This window comes from Athene cunicularia (genome assembly GCF_003259725.1).
Source record: "Athene cunicularia isolate RWA chromosome 21 unlocalized genomic scaffold, athCun1 chr21_part1, whole genome shotgun sequence".
NCBI lineage: Eukaryota > Metazoa > Chordata > Aves > Strigiformes > Strigidae > Athene > Athene cunicularia.
In genome coordinates, this window is record NW_020799127.1 from 1854630 (window position 1) to 1873868 (window position 19239).

General features: G+C 45.4%; 1 protein-coding gene across 1 annotated transcript in view; it reads left to right on the plus strand.

The window, feature by feature from the left end:
• PAX7 (paired box 7) overlaps positions 1–19239 on the plus strand; it is a 94763-nt gene that overhangs the window by 44990 nt on the left and 30534 nt on the right. Inside the window, exons 4-6 of the mRNA XM_026862746.1 lie at positions 2036–2235; positions 15728–15893; positions 16454–16653. Coding sequence (XP_026718547.1) covers positions 2036–2235; positions 15728–15893; positions 16454–16653 — 566 coding nt within the window. The remainder of the gene's footprint in view (positions 1–2035; positions 2236–15727; positions 15894–16453; positions 16654–19239) is intronic.

Consider the following 19239-nt stretch of genomic DNA (forward strand, 5'->3'; position numbering starts at 1 on the left):
CCCAGATGTAGAGGGATGTTATTTTCAAGTACAGATGTTCCTTTTACACCGCTTGAGACTTTAAACCTTCCCTGAAAATGGACATAACCAAAAAGCTAGTTTAGTAACAAATTTCTGCTATGTATGGTGAAACTGTCTTTAAAATTACTTCAGTGAGAAAAAAAAAAAAAAAGTTCTTGATTTAAAAAGATGAACACATGTAAAGACCCTGTGTGTTAGTAAACTAGAACTAGAAGAAGGGAAAACCTCTTAAGGTGATGTGTTCGACTCCAAAACAACCCACCACCTTCTCTGCAGCAGTTTCCCTGTCTCCAGCACAACTGTGGTTAGCTGAGTTCTGACACTGCAGCCTCCCTGTGAAGCCCCAAGACATAAAAGCATTTTTGCGTTGCAGCAAGCTGAATGCAATGGTATTTTGTGGTGATCTCAGTATAAACAAGTGAGCTCCGATGGGATATTTGTCTCATACTCCTCAAACTGCCACCACTCTCGAGCAGCTGTTGGGGAAGTCACAGCTGCAGTTCCCAGCTCTGGAGAGAAAAAAGGCAAATTTTTGGATAATGATAGTATAGGAGCTGAACAAAAAGGGAGGACTGAAAAACACCGTTAGTAACTTTAGGGAACTTTATCGTCAAGATAAGCATATGTAAGTCCTGCTTAAATCCTAAACTGGCAAAGGTTTTCTCAAAAGAAAAAACATTTCTCCGTGAGCACAGTGTTTAAGCAGATTCTGGCCCGGAGTCTGTCTGTGCAGTTATTCAGAAAGACAGCAGCCAAGCTTGGTAGAGAAAAAAAAAACGAGTGCACATTTAATGAGTGTTCTAGTTTCATGACAGAGAAGTAAAAGGTGCAGCAGAGGCCAGATCTCTCACCTAGCTGAAAAATATATCATATTCTTCCTTCTCTGCTGCCGTGAACCAGTGGCACATTTTTCACTGTCCCAAAGGCAGACATAACGTTTTGGCCTGGCTGAGATCCTCAATACATCAACATCTACACCACGGGGAACTGATAACCTGCATATTGTACGTCTTTGAAACCCAAGCTTTGCTCCTCAAGAGGCCTCTGGTGAACACTGGGGTCACCGCTAACTCTGTTCTTGGTGCAGCTTCTCTAAAATCTGCTGAGTCTGACTGTAGACTTGGTGAATATCAATGCAATGCCTTCTGCTTTATCTCCACATGGGGAAAAAAAAGAGCAAAACTGGGCTTACTTATTTCAGTTATACTTATTTGCGTTTAACAAGGGCCTCAGGAGGCAATAGATGTGGTGCCGGGGTCAAGACAGGGAGAAGGGAAGGGCAGAGATCTGAGGCAAGCGAAGGTGGAGGAAGGAGGTGACTCGTTAGACATTGGTGAAGGACTTTAATGGCATCTTAATGCTGTGGGAGTCTGGCCTTGCGCAGAGCTCCTGCTGAAATTTGGAAAGTAAGAGAAGAGGGACTGTATCCTGTGGGCAGCCCAGCCCAGAGGTTAGTTGGAGTTGGAAATATCTTTCCCAGCTGTAGAAATTCCTAATATTTCTTCTTTTTGTTCCAGAGGTGGTTTAAAAAAAATTGAAATCTCAAACACTGATACTTGGCAAAACACAAGAGGAAATCAGGCTGCACAAATCAAAGCATCGTGCACTGAATTTTTTAATGCGCTCATTTGAGCTTCAGTGTAAAATGTGCAACTCTGAAACAGTCATTTAAAAAAAACATAGGAATTTCTTAAAATAACCCAAGTCTACCACTGGAAGTTCTTTCGGTATAACAGTTTCAGCAGTGGACTTTGAACCATCCCTTTCCTGCAAACAGTTCTGATTTTGATAGGTGGGAGTTTTACAAAGTGGGGGAAAAAAAGTACCAGGAAACTACAGAAATAGTAGAAAACTGGTGGATGTATTTATTATACATGGACGGAATATTTGTTTTGATGGACACCATCACGGTAGATCTGAGATTACTTTGCTGGGCTGCTTAACTCTTCCAACAGCCGTTGTCCCGTGGCTTTTCACCACGCGAGCCTCAGCTCCCATTTCTCTCCCGCCGCAGGTAACAGGCTGGACGAAGGCTCCGACGTCGAGTCCGAACCAGACCTGCCTCTGAAGCGCAAGCAACGCCGCAGCCGAACCACTTTCACCGCTGAGCAGCTGGAGGAGCTGGAGAAGGCCTTTGAGAGAACCCACTACCCAGACATCTACACACGGGAGGAGCTAGCTCAGAGAACCAAGCTCACCGAGGCCCGAGTTCAGGTAAGGACTGGAGCCAGTGCGTGGCAAGTCAGCCGGGGGGCACAGCTTCTTGTTTGTCTTGGGGAAGGGGATGGTAGTGCCAAGGATGAGGGTGTTGAAAGGTGGTAACGTGGATGCGCTTCTCCGGAGCCACATCCACAAAGATCTGAGACTTCATCCAGTTGTGCAGATTCCCACGTTTGCAGATACGCCCCTTGGATTTGGCCCGTTGCAGAGGTACCAGCTGGAGGGTTTCCATCCAGGTTGGGACCAGGAGCCAAACTTGCCCTGACTTGGCAAGGCACTTAGCTCTCTGTTTTCAGTGGAGGAAATTCCTCCATTTGCCGAGAAGGAAGCAGTGTGTGTGTATGTTTGTATTTGGTGTTTTAGAAGAAATCACACCATTTACCAACCTTGCCCAGGGGACCGGATCATATTTTGCGAAGTTTGCAAGTTCTGTGTGTGAATTTTCAGAAAACTTTTTTTTCCCCCCGATCTCCAGAGAACACAAAAAGGGCGGGGGGAGGGAAGAAGAGGGGAGGAGCAGGAAGGGAGGGTTTGGAGCCGGGGGTCTCTGACATCTACACGATTAATAGCCCTAGTGGGAACTCCACACAGAGACCCTTATGTCTTCCAGATAAAGGCTGGGTCAGCAGTGTGTGCAAACACGCAGAGGGATAAGGAGTGTGAACAGATCGGGGGGTATAATAGAGTCCCTTGGGGAACGGGAAGGAAAGGGGGAGGGATCGGGGATTGTGCTGGGTTAGAGAAGTGAAATGGAGACCCCAGCAGTCCGTCCTCGTGTGGGCAGCGCGATTAGGTTTCACGCTAAGCACAGGGGTCTGTGCACGCAGCGGAGAGCTGGATTGCGGGCACCGAGGGAGGAGGGAAAGAGTACTCCAGGCTTGTGAAAAGGAAACACTCAGTCAATTAACCAGCTCCTCCGAAACAAAACAGGCTGCTTTTTTTTTTTTTTGCTTTTTTTTTTTTTTTTTTTTTTTTGTTCTGCGGTTCTCAGGATAATGAGCTTGATGTGCTCACTCAGAAGTCAAAACCACCAAAAGTTTTTGCTGTTTTCTCCCAGCTGTCTGGGAACGGATATTTCCCCCCGCACCTGGGACATTCGCTGGTGAAGGGTTTTTCCCATTAGCCGCCTTTCCCAAAGAAGTGCTAAGCCAGTCACAGCACTGCAGCAGATGCCCTCTCGCCTCCCTCCAGCTTCCTCTTGAGAGGTACTGGATTTTCCTGAATCCATCAACACTCAGGGTTTGGCTATGAAGACTGCAAAAAGGATCTAGAAAACTTTAAACCGATTCTAGTTTTCATCTCAGCCAAAAGACCATGCCAGAGTGTTCAACAGTAACAGTGTTAATTTGCTTCATAGATGGAGCTTGGGAAAGTGGCTAATTTAGGCGACCAAGCTACCAAAGCTGGAACATATGAATTCTATTTCTATTTTGCAGATTCTGTTCCTTAAGCTCTTATTTGTGTGGATGAACATAAGATATTACGGGGGGAATAAAACCAGATGTTTCTGCAGGAAGCAAACTAACAAAAGGAGTTTCGAGGGAGACCAGAGTTTAGGTAGCATCTTTTTATGGGGTGAGAGAAACCTGTGTTACATGAGGGCATGCTGGGGAGGGAGGGAAAAGCCCTGAAGTGCCAGGCAGTGAAAAACCACAGGCAGGTTCTCTCTTTTCCAAGGCTCTCTGACCTCACTGTGACAAGGCTGGGAGAAAGGAGGGAGGCGAAAGCAGAGAAAGGGAAAGCTAAATAAATAAATAAATGGAACCTTTCCCTTGTCTCAAGCTGTGATCTCCGAATCCCTCTACTTGCTCCCAGGCAGCTTGTGTGGAGGTTGCTGCCAGGGCTCTAGTAGCAGCTGTTCTCTGAGGCACATTCCTGATGGCTTTCTCATTCCGACATCCTGGCAGAGTCAGCTTCTTCCCACCACTTTTAAGCCTGCCGCCCCTTGTAAAATTTTCTGGATATCAGAGTAGATCTTTTACTGGCTCTCAGGATCTACAAACATTAGTCAATCAAGTTCTTGTGGAGAAAAAAAAAAAAATAAAAGCCACACACACATCCACACATGTACCCATCCAGCAGGGAATCTTCTACCACCTTAGTGTCTTACTCTTGTCTCAACAGAAGTTTTAAGGCCAAGAGATGTGCTTTGGATTAAAGATAGCTGTAATAATGCTAAGGCCAGCTGAGATCAGGGTTTCTGGGCGTTAAGGACCATGCCAACATCTACCTACCTATCTTGTCCGCAGAAGCTTATCATGTTAACATATAAAATGGGAGGCAGATGTATGAAAAGTATGTTGTGCTCCATAGTCACAAAAGAGACTTGAGAGCAGCCTTCACTGCTCCTCGGTGTCTGGTCATTGCTTCATCCTTCTTCTGGATCTCAGTGCCACTTGTGTGCTGCGCAGCCACGGCTGGACAATCCCCAGCTCACGGCCAAGTCTCTGAATCACAGCTCAGGTGTTGCTGTGCCGTGTATATACAACATCCCTGCGCTAGGATCCCATTTTGATAATCACTCCACCAGCACTGAACAAAAATAAGCGAGACTGTCTATCTCTTTGCTTCTGCCTCCTCCTCACCTCTCTTTGCTTCGCCATGTGAAAGGTGAACTTACCCAAGTCTCATTCATTCTCTCTGATACCTGAGTATTCACGTACCATAATCTCTTCCACGTGAAAAGCTGATAGCTCTGTTAAACTTTATTGGCAGGCCTGAGCCTCGCTGATCACGCAGCTGTCCAGCTAAGTGGAAGTTTGACACGTTGACAGCTAATAAAATTCACAAACTGAACAACAAGAGGGGGTGGGGGGGAGCAGTTCCAAGCTCCGGTTTCTCATCTGCTAGGAAGATCATGGGAGGGTGAGCAATATTTTTCCAAGGTCACTGCAGTGTTTGTGTGGTTGAGACACAGAATTCCAGCATTCAGACTGCCACACACCCAAAGGTACGAGCAGCCATTAAAAGGTTAATCCCAAATCGAGCATAGCCAGGGACAAGACTGCCGTGGATTTCCGGAAGGATCAGGATTACAGTGCCAAACCCATGCCCGGCGAGACCACCAGTGGAAATTCCCACTGACTTGTTTTTGTGCAAGGCAATGTCTTTACTCATGTGTCCGCACTAATTGTCCAGCACTGAGCAAATTGTTGCCCGTCTGCAAGCTCCCGTTTCCACCCTTCCAGAAAACAAGCCGTTGAATGCCAAGCATTCATGGATTTAAAAATTAAGTCTAACAGCTAAGCGATTCACTTAGCTAATTTAATGGAAGCTTTGATTTTGATCTTGAATGTATTTTGGGTTTTTACGCCAGTTTTTGCAATTATCTAACTGATGATGTCAAAGCTTTTATATGGAGGAAAACCCTAAACAGGATTCTGTGATAATTTTGAAACTTTTCTGCTAGAGAACGGACTTTTTTCAGAACACCCCTTTTCCTGTAAACAGTTTAGCTTTGTCACTACAGTGTTTTTCAATAGGAAAACAGTTTTGTCAGGAAAATCTTGTCTAGGTGTAGAAATGACTTCTCAAAGCAATGTCAAAAAAGACACCAGGTACATCAGTCATGGGTCTAGGGAGTTTAAACTAAACCTTCTAGATGATCCAATTTGTGGATGTATTTGCCCAAATGTGGGGCATTTTTAAGGCTAGTTACCAACAAACCCCAGTGCTTATTTCCATTTTTCACTTAAACAATAACAACAGAGAGAAATATAAGGTAAAACAAGGCAGTTGCTGTGCCCAAATTGTCCTCAGGTCAGCACCGCAATCCCAACAAATTTGTGCACTGAAAATGTTTTTCACAAATGGACTTTGGTGCGTAGGTTCCCACGCAAGCAGCCCATCTCCATTTGTCCTGGTGCTATAAGGAGTCAGATGTGGCAGGCTCCAAAGCATTATCTCAGAAATCTTTCCCAGAAATCTACCTAGATTGTTCCCACAAAATAGATGGCAGCTTTTGCTCCTCAGTGTCACCTGCGGATGATTCGGATGGTCATAGCATAGGCAGCTGGGTACAAGCAATTTTAGTTCCTATGGTCCAGGCAGTGGGTGCTTTGTGGAAATAGAAAAGAAGCACAAAGAGGTGGGTGTGTTGTGATGCTGATGTCTGTTATTAATCCCCAGGAAATTCCATGCACTGAGAAACCATTATTTCAATAACAAAATTAAACTAGACAGCAGGAGTCGCAACCCAGTGCTTTATTGATCATTTTTATGATGGATACTATTGTGATTTCTGCCTGGGAGAAAATGGATGTTTCATTCAATAAAAAGGCTCAGAGCAATTCTGTCTCTGAAATCTTGGTGCATTTCTAGGCTACTCACATAATTTGTATTTTATGACACAGTTTCAAACTGTAGTAAACAAACAGCCATATTCTAGATCGTGCTGCAGTGGCTCAGACGTGCCAAACAGAGCACCAGAAGAAAAAAAAAAAAAAAAAAAAGCCATTCAATTTTGCTTGAAATTTTTCACAAAGCAATTGTTTTCTCAGTAAGAACCTGAAAACCACCATTTTCCAGCAGTACTCCGCAGTCTAGTTTCCAGAAAATACATGGATTTCTCAGGAACTTCTCAGATCTCTCTGCTGTGTGCTAGTGGGGACCCCAATGCTTTCAGCAGCTGTGACTGTGGTCAGAGGTCTATCCTGTGCCTTGAGATGGTGCTTTTTGAAGATGAGGGTGTTATAGGAAGGGAAGGGACGATACGGTGCTAAGCAGGTCTCCTCCAGCTCTGAGCGTGAACTGGAGTCATGCAAAGCTGCTGTAGCCTAATGCTGTTTGCCTGGTGTTTTGCTTCCCAAACTCTTTGAGATGTGTCCAAACTGGCTCTTCTGAGGCAATCCCCCTCCCTTAAAGGTCAGCTGAGAATGTTTTCTTTCTTCCTGAGGCTCCGAGTAGTTTACATTTCTTGTGAAGAGGGCTGCGATGAGGTTATGACACAACAGCTGCCCTGTGTTTTTGGCAGCAGCCGGGGCACCGAGAGGCTGTGCGGAGGAGCCGGCAGTTGGGGCTCTCGTTGGCAGGGGCTGGCTTGGCACACTGGTTTTCCACGGCATGGGGCCAGCCGTGCTCTCGCACGCCGCAGCGTCCAGATCGAGGCCCACGGCGAGAACAGCCCCTGGCACCGCGGCAGCGGGTCCGTGAGAACTGCGGTGGCACTGCCGGTGCGTGTGCCCAGGCACGTCGAGGGACTGGCCGGGTGATGCCAAGCGGCATCCAGCTCCCGGGAGAGGTCGGGGCGAGGGTAGCGAGCTGTTCCAGCCAGCTTTAAAGAAAGCGGCTCTGCAAGGTAAAGCCAGTGAGGGCTGAATGCAGCCGAGATGGTGAGGAGGGTCCAGATGCTCCCCCCTTGTGTCTCAGGGAGATTTTGCTGCAAGAAGATGTTGCTGATGAGCAAGAGAGGTCGGTTGCAGTCTTCAAACATTACTTTCTGCTTGCTTAGCGACTCGGTGCTCGATGTCTCACAGCGTTGCTGCTGTTCTTTCACATCTCTCCAACCTGAATTAGAAACAGAAGTGCAATTGGATTAAAGAGTAACCCACAGCATACCTTGCCCCATCTAGTAAGCTCCAAACAAGCCCTCAGTGCACCTACTAGTCACATAAAAAAATAAACAAGAACAAACTGCAAAGTAAATTACCAGGTATCCAAACTGCAGCGGCAAGTCTTTTTCCACCTGAACTTTGAAAAAGCCAGAGATAATCTTTTAAAATTGCAAGCACGTCCTATGTCCGTATCTAAGGCCTCGCTTAGAAAAGCACTTTTGGTATTTGTGGTAGAATTACAGTAACCAGCCCCCTTGGAAATAGAAATGTCCCACTGACAGGGGACATGGTCCCAGCTATGTAAGCCTGAGGGTATCTTGCTGGAGAGAGTCGGCGCTATTTCATTAAGTATTTTATACTTTACAGAAGATAAAAATGATAAGCCTAATCCTGTAGTCCTCCTGGCAAAGCATCGTTTGAAATCAACAGGAATGAATATAAACTTCAGGACTTGCGGTGTAATTTGACAAGAGCTGCTTGGTTTGTACGTGTGGGGCAGGGAATCTGTATGAAGCAAATGGAGAAATTTATGTCAGAAAGCGCTCCTTTGAGTTTGCTGGCTTCTGCAAATGGAGGAATCCATTCAGTTCGAAAACCGTGATTTTTAGATAAAATTGCGGATTTCTGTGTTGCGAAGCAAAACCTGGAACTTTTTTGATTGTTTGTCCTATTCTGCTTTTCTTGGTCTGCTTTTGACCAAGGAGTTTTATTACCAGCCTCATGGTCACAAGCTGAAAAAGGGATTCCCCCAAACAATGTGGTAATGATTTGATTTTCTTACAAAGGACAGAGGGCCCAGAGGCCAAAGCAATGAACGAGATCCCAGTTCCTCGGATGAAGCGGTTGTGTCTAACACTGCGCACTCAGCTGGTCTAAATGGAAGTCAGTGAAGTTGCACTGATTTATAGCAGCAGAGTGTCTGTCCCATTGTATTAAAAACAAATAGGGCCTCCCAGAGGTTTTATGAGAAGAACCTTTATCGCAAAATTTCCAGTCCAGCGAGGGTGTGGACCAAAACGTCTCTCATACACTTTGCTCATATGCCCTATGCTGAACCTCTGATCCTACCAGAGCTACCACCCAGTGCACGCCCAGTAACGGGAGCAAGTGGGCCGTTGCTTGGAGCAGCCAGCATGCGGGGCTCTTGTCTGCCCTCAGTCTCCCCAGCTAAGGAGGCTTTCTGCTTACTGGGACACCAATTAACTAGATACTGCTCGATCAACAATAGAAAATGTTTATAATTATCAGGAGGAGAGTTTACTAGTGTTTTAATCTTTGAGCCACTGCCCTCAGGTGCTTAAGCTATTTTTAAAAGCTCATAGCTCTTGCTTTTGCAAAGAAAATCTTGATGGGAGGAATCAATGTGCTGCTGATTTGCTGTTAAAGCTCAGCCTATCTCTAACCAAACAACAGCAGCAGGAAAAGTATTCTCCAAGGCGTTCATCTCTGTGAGGTGTGAACATCAAAGCCCATTCGGAAATGTTTAAATGCAACTCTAACACCGTTAAGACTTGGCCGTCTAAGAAGCAAGTGTCCGGGTGGAGAGAAAGCACTTCATCAACTACACTACCTTGCAGCTGCTTTTCTGACAGCAGTGAACTCATCCTGATGCCTTTCACCTTCCACAAGTCCCATTCATCCAGACAATTTTAAATTGTTTGGGGTTTATAAACAGATAAACAGATAAGTAAAACAGAGGTTTTATTTTAAATTTTATTTTACTTTGACAGAATTTCCTCTGACAACTGAAATAACCACTCAGAAGCACAGTTTGTAAACTGTAGAGCTGTAAAACACAACATTTGCAAACAATCATTCTGTATCCAATAACTGTTTCCTTCAATTATAATATTTTTTTAATTTGTAAGTATTAACTTATATTACGGTAAATGATAAAGCTGCATCCCTGGGCAGCGTTGGGCTTGGAGCTGTGAAGCGATGAGTTCAACCCCAGTGTAGGATGTCTCAGTGTCTAAGTGGACAGATCTGTCCCATTTCTCCTGCCTCCTGCTTCCTCGTCTAGACTATGAAATCCATTAGCAGTTATCAAGTGTTCATACTGTGATGATCATTTAAAAGTAAAAATTTGGTTGAGGAAGTGTTTGTGGCATGATTAATTCAAAGATTAGACAGAATATTGCAAGAGTAAAGTAATCAATGCCACAATCAAATATTTCACTGCTAACAATGGTTTGTTTAAAAAAAAAAAAAAGTGATTTGCAAAAAAATCCACATGCCACAAACTGTATGTTGAAATACTTCAATATATTGTTATAAACAGCTAACACCTTCAGGAACTGATATATGCTGGGAGAAATATCGGCTAAATTCATTGGATAATCTCATTTGTGAGGAGTCATTTGTTCTGCTCCGCTAACCTTGTTAAATATTTATCTTAACCGTATCACCCACAAGTGACAGAGGCTCAGCGTTTTAGGCACTGAACCAAAGTGTCACTAGATACAGCCATGTCCCTACATGCGCAGATAAAAATCTACGTGCCTAAAATCTCTGCGCTCTCATGGGCTTTTTTTTCCTTGTCCTGTAAAAAATTATCTGAGTAGCCTCAATGATGCTTGCGTGTGTCTGGGGTCTGTTTTTCACACTCCTCGGCACCTGGCAGAGGAGCATACTCATCACTAACTGTTGGATCCCATCTCGCTGTACCATCTCAACTCTCTCCATCCTGGGCGAGCAGACTCACAGCGCATTTGAAAGAAGCCGTTTGGATGGAGCAGTAACTACTCCTGACCTCTCTGTTGCTGCCAGAGTTCCTCTCTAAAAGCCTTCTGTGTCCGCCTCCTGGGAAGCCCAGGTGGTGCAGCATTTGTGACTCGTGTGGACAAGGCAAGGCACTGCAGGGATCTGCTCCGGTTCAGAGGAGAACCTGGAGAGGATCTGATATGGCAGAGTTGCTTCTATGCAACCTGGGGAGGGACTTCATCTGACTTCGGTGGAATGTATTTGGTGTGCTTGGGCCATAAATGGCCACATGACTCTCTGCCACCTGGTTTCTGCAACCTCTTGGGCCTGTGAAAGCAAACACATGTTGCATCTCTTCCATTCTGCTGGAGAGCAAAGGCACAACTTGGCTTTTCCATCCGTTTCCATTTATGAGCTCATTTATCCCATCTATCTTTCTCCAACATCAAGTCCTGATTAGGCTGAGCAGAAACACAACAGGCTTTCTTTCCCACAGGAGGCTCTTTTTGACCTTCCTTTCCTCTCCTTGTCTGACAAATTGTGGGAGCTGACCCATATCTCAGTGGCTGCGGGGATAATTCAGTCCAGCCCCATCCTGGCAGGCAGCTGTCTCTGCAGCCCTTCTCTGGTGCTTTGCTGGTTGAGAACGAGTGGCTGGGACATTCTGGGATGGCCGTTGACAGGGTTGGGTGCAGGCGTCCAGGTTAAATAAGAACCAGGTCTAACCTTTGCCCTAAACCCAGTCTGTCCAGGAGGATGGGCTCTTCTGAAGTCAGCTGGTTCTGTGAGGCAGACAGTGATGAATTGGAGAGGTTTCTCAGTCTCACCATGCCTTCCTCTCCCATCTCTGAAGGGGATGGGGAAGGTAACGGATTGAGTGATATTCCGTGGTGAACATCTAGCAATGAACATCTAGGATCCTCGTAGCAGCATACTTGCCTACTGAGCAAGGTGCACATGGCACAGTGAGGGACTGGGCTTACCTGGACCCTGGGCATGGCTGGAGCATGAAGAACCTGCTTGGATATCTTCTTTAAAGTTATTTTCCATGAGGGCATTCCTGTATTTATCTGCTCAGTTGAGCTGAGCAGTTTTTGTAATGCATCTTCCATTCTTTGGAAGATGATTCGCAGGGACAGAAGCCCCAGATGTCTTTAACAGGTACAAACTGTTGTCTTCAGTGTATGTTATACTTCCATACCCTTGGAAAGCAGCACATTTACACTGCACAGATCTTTTTGCTGTGCACAGAAAAATGATCATGAGGAACTTATCTTTTTAAGAAAAGACAGGTTTCTGACGTGCCATTTTTTTTCTGCTGTTGGGTTCTTCCCACAGCCCTTTTCCCAAGTGCTATGTTTTCCCCAACATAAAACTCTAGACATGCAATCCAGTCCCAGCAGCCCCTAGAACATCTCCACAGGCAGACCAGCAGCTTCAAAACTTCCTCCTCTTCCTCCTCTTCTTCCCACCGGTCTGGTTTTAGCAGCCGTAGCCTTCACCCCAGGCTTAACATGGTGTAACAGGATCCTCTGGCAGGGGGAATCTTTAGTGGCTGATAAAACCTTAACTGTTGTGAAATGAAAGCAGGTTCCCTTTGAAGTGCGCCTCGCATTACGGTTAGATGCTCTAGCCTCTATATTTTAACTACCAATAAAATGATTTATAAGCATAAAGACCCAAGCCACCTTTAAGGCGGGGGAAGGGAAAGAATTGCTAACGTCATTAGCTGGAATGTATCTTCTTTTTTTCTGTGGGTTATAAATAAGGGGCAGAATCAACCTGTTTGGGCCATGAAATGTCTCTTCCTCTGCACGGGAAGATAAATCCTATCAATTTCTTTGTGGAAGGTTTCAGTGTATTTGTGGCTGGATTCTCCAGCCAGGCTCTGTGAGGAAGCACTACGCTTAAGCATGTAGTGGTGAATCTCATTTGGTGCATGTGTATTTACTATTATTATTGTTTATTATTTGTTTTGCTATGATGCTCCAGCCAGAGAGAGATCTTGCTGCGCTGGTTACGGTGCCTGCTGGCAGTTAGAGAGCCTCTATCTCAGATGGCTGATCACTGAAATAAACTAAAATGCAATAAAATGTGGGGTTTATCCTTAATTTAGCGGTGGTGGTCTGATGTATGGGTTGTGTAAGGACCTAAATTTATTGGATGCAGCAACGTTTCCACTGACTTTGAATCAGAAAAGCAGCAGCTTTCCCAAAGTCACAGAAGGAGCCCGTAACATAATTAAGAACTGACTTTCTTTCTCTGGTGATAGCCCAGTCATGTAAATTAGCTTTCCTTTCTTCCACGCCCGTGCACATTGTAGACTGAAGTATGCAGGACACCCTGAGAATGGCCCCTGCCCAGGCCTTTTTCGTCAACTCTACCTGGTTGTAAAATAGGATCCAGAGTATCCTTTTATCTTCCTTTAAAAAAAAGGAACTACACACCCTTAACTGGATGTGGAGAAGCAAGATGGGAGGAGTCACAGACACACGTGTGAATTTTAATTCTGAACAACAGATGCAACCAAGCGTGTTGGTGCATGGACAATAACCTCACGTGGTGTAACACAAGACAACACAAATCTTTGCAGAGTTGTGTTTTGATCATATGTTAGCCAAGCCAACTGACAAACCACCACAGGGAAACCGACTACTTGTGGGGCTGTTGGAGAAACGTGTCCCGTACTAGACCATCTCATTCCACATGTTTCTTCTGAATTTCTAATCCCGAGTGGATTTGCCAGCATCTGGCTCTTGGTTATAAAAAAGGAACTTTCCCACCCTTTGCGATGTCAGAAAAGTGTCAGGAATCATTGGAGTGGCTTTTACATTCTTGGAGTTCAATTTCTCTTCTCAATTCCTGGATTCATAGCTGCTTGGTTATGTTTTCTCTTCAGGTATTTGAGTTTTATATGCTACTCTCAGCATCAAGATCTTTTGGTTTTGGAGTGGAAGCGCTTCCAGCCTGGGACTAGGCCTTTTTCTCTGAAAAGAGAAGGTTTATTTATCTCCTTATGTTCAGCTCGCAGAAATATTCGGACAGGTTTTACGTCCTTAACAGTGAAAATGGAAGCAAATGTTATGAGAGGAGGAGCCAAGTTCCGTATCCCTAATTTAAAGCATGAATTACACATATAGACGCATGCATGAGAAAGGGACAGGACCGTCCTTTTTGCATGACCAGGGCAAACAAAAGGTAATTTATTCATTTGTGTTGCTCACTGCTCCTAGAAACTGTGCCACGGATTGGACTGTATAAAAGAGTTGTAAAGTGCTACAGACCTTAATGTTCATTCATTTCTCTCTCCTTAACTCTGTCCTAGATTTTGCTAGCAACTTTTGGTGCCAGAAATGGACACAGAGATTCTGACCTGCATGGACTTTGTTGATCAATGCAGATCGGATGTAAGCTGACCTATTTCTGTCACGCTTTTGGAAGGTGCTAAGAGGTTATGCTGCTTCAGCCAGCAGTGCAGTGCAGTAGGAACAGGTCCGTAAAAAGCTGCGTTTGGTGCCAAGGACCTGACATCAGCACTGTACACATTTCAGGGGGGTTTACTTTAGACCAACTCTTCCAAAGAAAACTGGGCTTTTTTTGTTTTTGTTGTACATGGATGTAAAGAACAGCGTGAAGTGAAGGACTGCCCAGGACTGGGTCCTGCCTTGCCATCACCAGCAGGTCACACACGGCTATCAGTAGCAGGTTTTGATCAAATTCTTTCCACAGCACACTAGTGGATGAGTAGCATGTAGAAAGAGCCATAATAGACTGTGATCCAGACAACCTCACAGAAATTTGTGTGGGAAGCTCAGCGTACGCTTGTGTTTGCAGCGAGAACCACTGCAGTGCGTGTGGACTGAGAGCCGGCGCTCCATTAAATAAAGCAGCTCTCGGTGAGAACACGTCGCCTTGTCATGCTGAGCGAATTATACACACTCACAGGTGGCACTAAGAAAAAGGCAAACTAACAAGTCACCATTCGCAGGGGGACTCGGTTTAAAGGCCAGAGACAGATTCCCACTTCGGGAGTTGAACCACGTCTGAAGTGCGAGGTGCATCGGACGAAGGTTCTGCTGTATCTAGGGAGGGGAGTTTTGGTTTGGTTCCCAAGATGTAAGGACAGTTCAGACTGCAGTGCCTCAAACCCTTGTAACCCCAGCTTCTGATCTGAAGTTGAGCAGCTTGGAAGCCTGATGGAGGATTTTTTTCCCCCAAAATGCTTTACACTCTTGATTTTTGCTCCATTTTTTCTTGTTGCTGTGAAATTTAATCGTGTTTTCTAGCCCTTTAGGCCTCACAAAGTCCAGCAGCTGCATTCTCATCTGGCTTGAAAGCTTATCCGCATACTTCTGAACCCCAAACAGGGATCGGGCCTGAGAGCCTCTCTGATTAAATGAAGTAAACCAAGCCCAAGAGACAGCTTGAGAAGCCCTTTCCACTATGCAGAAGGGAGATTGCCCATGATAAAACACATCAGGGCAGACAAATGCATTTAGAAAAATCTCCCCTGGAGTCTTACAGGTAAAACTAGCACTGTAGGAAACATGAGCCCAGCTTTGCACGTGCATTGATACTGGGTTTATTTTAATGCACAGAGATTTAAATTGGCTGCAGTACAATTCTGGTGCACACTGCAGTGCCTCTTGCAAGGAGAGCATGTCTTAGCATACAGACAACAGTGATTTGCTGCAGTACAGAGAAGCTAAGAAAACCCTGTATTCCCTCCGGTCTGGTTCTATCTATTTAGCTTGTCTAACATAGAAACCATGATGCTAATCTGTCTATTTATCCCTCCTAACAGTGCAGCCGTGTTGCTATTATGGTACTTAATCCTTCAGCATAATTCACATAGTTGTCAGATAACAAGGCAGAATGGCCAGGTGGTAGCAATGCATCTATTTCGTATGGACTCTCTCGGAATACACAAGATAAATTATTCATCCTCATCTCACTCTACTGCTGATAGCACCCTCCCATGCTCTTAGTAGTATCTTTAACAATTTTAAATGCATGTATCTTCACTTAGGAGACAGGGCGGTAGTAATGTCGTCATGTGGGACAAAAGAAACTGAGGAATGGAGATGAATATTCGCCAAGTCTCAGTCAGGCGGTGACCTGAACCTATTTTTGGCAAGTGCTGTAATTCAGGATGTGTTTCCTTCAGCAACCCAGGTGAGATGGGACAGCAGCTCAGAGAGAGTCACACGTGGTCTTTGCTCTCCCATCAGGTGTGGTTCAGCAACCGAAGAGCGAGATGGCGCAAACAGGCGGGAGCGAACCAACTTGCGGCTTTCAATCACCTGCTGCCGGGGGGCTTCCCGCCGACAGGAATGCCGACCCTCCCCCCGTACCAGCTGCCGGACTCCACCTACCCAACAACCACCATTTCCCAAGGTGAGCACCCATGCTCCTGCACTGCTCCTTTTCTCTTGCCCTACATCATCCCATCGTCCCTTCCCTTTCTGATTCATGACACTAAGGCTCTTGTAGTACAGAGCTGGCTTTCCTTTAGCTGGGAAGGGCAGTCAGTGGAAATTCCAGAGTTTTCTCCTCTGTCTCATGGTCCTTTCTGCTGTGTCAGTTTGTCTCATGGCTGTAGTTCTGCTCAGCTTTCAAATGGAAAGCACATCAGTCCAAAGTGAGTATCACACAGGTGATCCCTCCATAGTGGAGGGAGTATTGCTAATTCCAGCTGGTTTTAGCCTTGACCCATACAAAGGAATTTATGGATTTTGTCTGGGGGAAAATTCAGAGAAAAGTCCGATATTTCATCCCAGGTTTGCATGTTTTGTACCATGCATGAGCTGTCACATGATAGGCTCATGTTTGCATGGAGCACCGAGATGGTGAGACCCAGAAGCTGAGCTCAGGGTAACCGGACCATCAATCCACGCTTTGCCCAGTCCCAGCTGTAACACCCCACAACTATTTACCTCTAAACGCTCTCTCCACAGATGGGGGAAGCACTGTACACAGACCCCAGCCCCTGCCGCCATCCACCATGCACCAGGGAGGGCTCGCCGCAGCCGCCGCCGCTGACACCGGCTCTGCCTACGGGGCCCGACACAGCTTCTCCAGCTACTCGGACAGTTTCATGAATGCTGCAGCTCCTGCCAACCACATGAATCCTGTCAGCAATGGCCTCTCTCCACAGGTACGTGACCCACTTCCATTCTCTTTCTTGGGCTGAGAGTATTTGGCTGGTCCAGATCCTCTGAGAGCAGGGCAAGCTTCAGGCTATCACAGTGTGTTGTGGTTAACAAGGGAGTTTTTGTCACAAATTCTTGGAGGCAGCCTAGTTAAAGCAATTAGTTAATTTGTTTATCGGCAGTATCTCTATCCTGAGCTCAGCACTGTACTGCCAGAGTATTTGTAGCCTGTTAGTTCCCATATTCAGGTCACCTACCCTGCAATTGCAAACACCAGGACCTAGAGCATCCATGTTCATCTTCTCAGCCCTCCAAAAAAAACTGCAGTGGAGGTGTGGACCCTTTGATTGTGGATTTTAGCCTAATGACAGCGCACTCAACTTTTTTAGTTAATTTAGCAGTAGTCCCTTATTTGAGGGCCGCTGATTTAGAGATTAGCTGGAGCCAGCTTGTCCAAGTCTGGTTGGGACATGAAAGTGCCATGGATCTGAGCTTCCTCAGAGCACAAGGATGTAGACCTGGGATTTAGTTCTGAGAAACTAATCGTCACGTAAACAATTCTGCTTAATGCTTTCCACAAGATCAGAATAAGAGGTGTAGGTAAGCTTTAAAGGAGGAAAGATAAACTTCACACACCACACATCTGCTTGTGTAAATGGAGTGTGTGTGTGTGTTTTAAATTTACCAGGCAGCAGCCACGACCTGCCCATTTAATACACCCTTGATTTTAAAACCCCTGCCTGAGCTCAGAATAGAGAGCCCATGACCCGACTCTGGGATCTGTGCTCCAAGCCTCAGCCCAGCTGCGTTCTGAAGGGCCCTGTCCCGGGCTTGGTCAGATCGCTGCCAGGGGTGTATGTGGCTTTTCAGTGTTGCATGTGACTGAGCAGCAAGCCTCAGCAGTGCAGAGAGGTTAAAGCCTCCATCATCAGCGGGTCTAGAGAGAGCAGAGCTTGTGCTCTGTGTGTGTCATGAGAGTAGATTTATGCCCTCAGCTGGTGAGCTCCACCGAAGGCAGTGGAGATGTCAGGATCTACGGCACCTGAGAATACAGCCCACTCTATCGTTATCCTGGGATAAGAATTCTAACTTTCTGTCACCTCATTAGATAGAACCTTTAACCTTCTCTTTGGTTTACTTGATGTAATCTGCTTTCCAATTTGCTTTTAAGTGGAACAAGGCACATATTGTACACTGAAAATTAACAGCAAGGACTTGTATTTGTGTGGTGCCTGCCATCCTGGAGGGGTATCAAATATCTTTTACTTTTGCTCTCAGTCACTTGTGAAATACGGAGACATATGAAGTGCACTATAGCAGTTGTTCCAGAGTGGCCAGTAACACTATTTAAGACAGGAAGTACAAAATAATCTGAAACTACAGGGAGAAATTAGGTAGGCACCTGAAATGAAAAAGCTACAACTGTTTAGAGAGAAGTCCAATAAATGGCAACATCAGAGGGGTATATAGATTTTAAGGTCCAATAGCTTGTGATCTCTCAAGTGTGAAAACAAACATTGAGTGTCAATGGAAAGAGGGAAATTTTGCAGCTTCTCTGAAATTGTATAAAAATCCCACTTCTAGCTTCGAATGGTCATGAGATAGAAAACGTAAAAGTGTGACTGGCATGAGGCTGAATATTGCCTCAAACAGTGTAATTTGTGGGGGAAATAAGGAGACATCTTTCTGACAAGGGATTTTCAATAGCATCGGGCTTGGGAGATGAGCATAGAGTATGGAATTCAGAGGCAGGCTGCAGGTTAGATGGTCCAGGGTACGTGATTAATACAGATTATCACAAGTGCAATTTAGCACTATAGAATAAGTTAAGGATGAGATCCACGTGATAAGCTGCACAAGCACCAGACATATACAAGTCCATCATCCAATTTCCATTTCTGTAGCGTCATCATCTATTTACTAGTCCCACTCAGTAAATCAGAGGCTCATTGAAATGACTAGACCAAGGCTTTTTCTGTGCTTATCCCTATCCCAAATTACCCTGCCCCCAGGCTCAGGCTAGGGGAAGATAGAGTCCTGAGCCAATAAGCCCTTTGTATGGGGAAGAGAGGATACATTATCGGCAGTCCTGAAGAAAAGAGAGCTTTGCACCCCCAAGAAGGGGAGATTCCCATTTTCCTAATGCTTTTAATCATGTGAGGGCCAAGCTATCAGCATATAAATTCTTCTATTTCTTTTGTGCATAGAAAAGCTAACCCAGGTTATTTTATGACTGCTTTATATTTACTTATCTTGATACCTTCCTGCCTCTCTAAACCCTCTGCTGTTCCTAGTGGAAAGATGCAAGAAATACTCCTAATGGCACGAATGAGAACTCATAGAAGTGTCTGATTTTTATGTAGTGGGGTGAGGAAAAGTTTAGTGAGGTCTCAGTGTGGGATGCTCTGTGTAATTTATCTGTGCATAATTCAGCTATTCCACAGTGTTACAGGCAAACCCCATTGTACCTCAGCCCTCTCATCCTCCTGTCCAGCTATCTGTGGTATCTGGTTGCTCTCTGCAGAGGTAGATATCAACTACAGGGAAGGAGGGGGTTCAGGAGATAGAAAAAAAAAAAAAAAAGGGGGGGG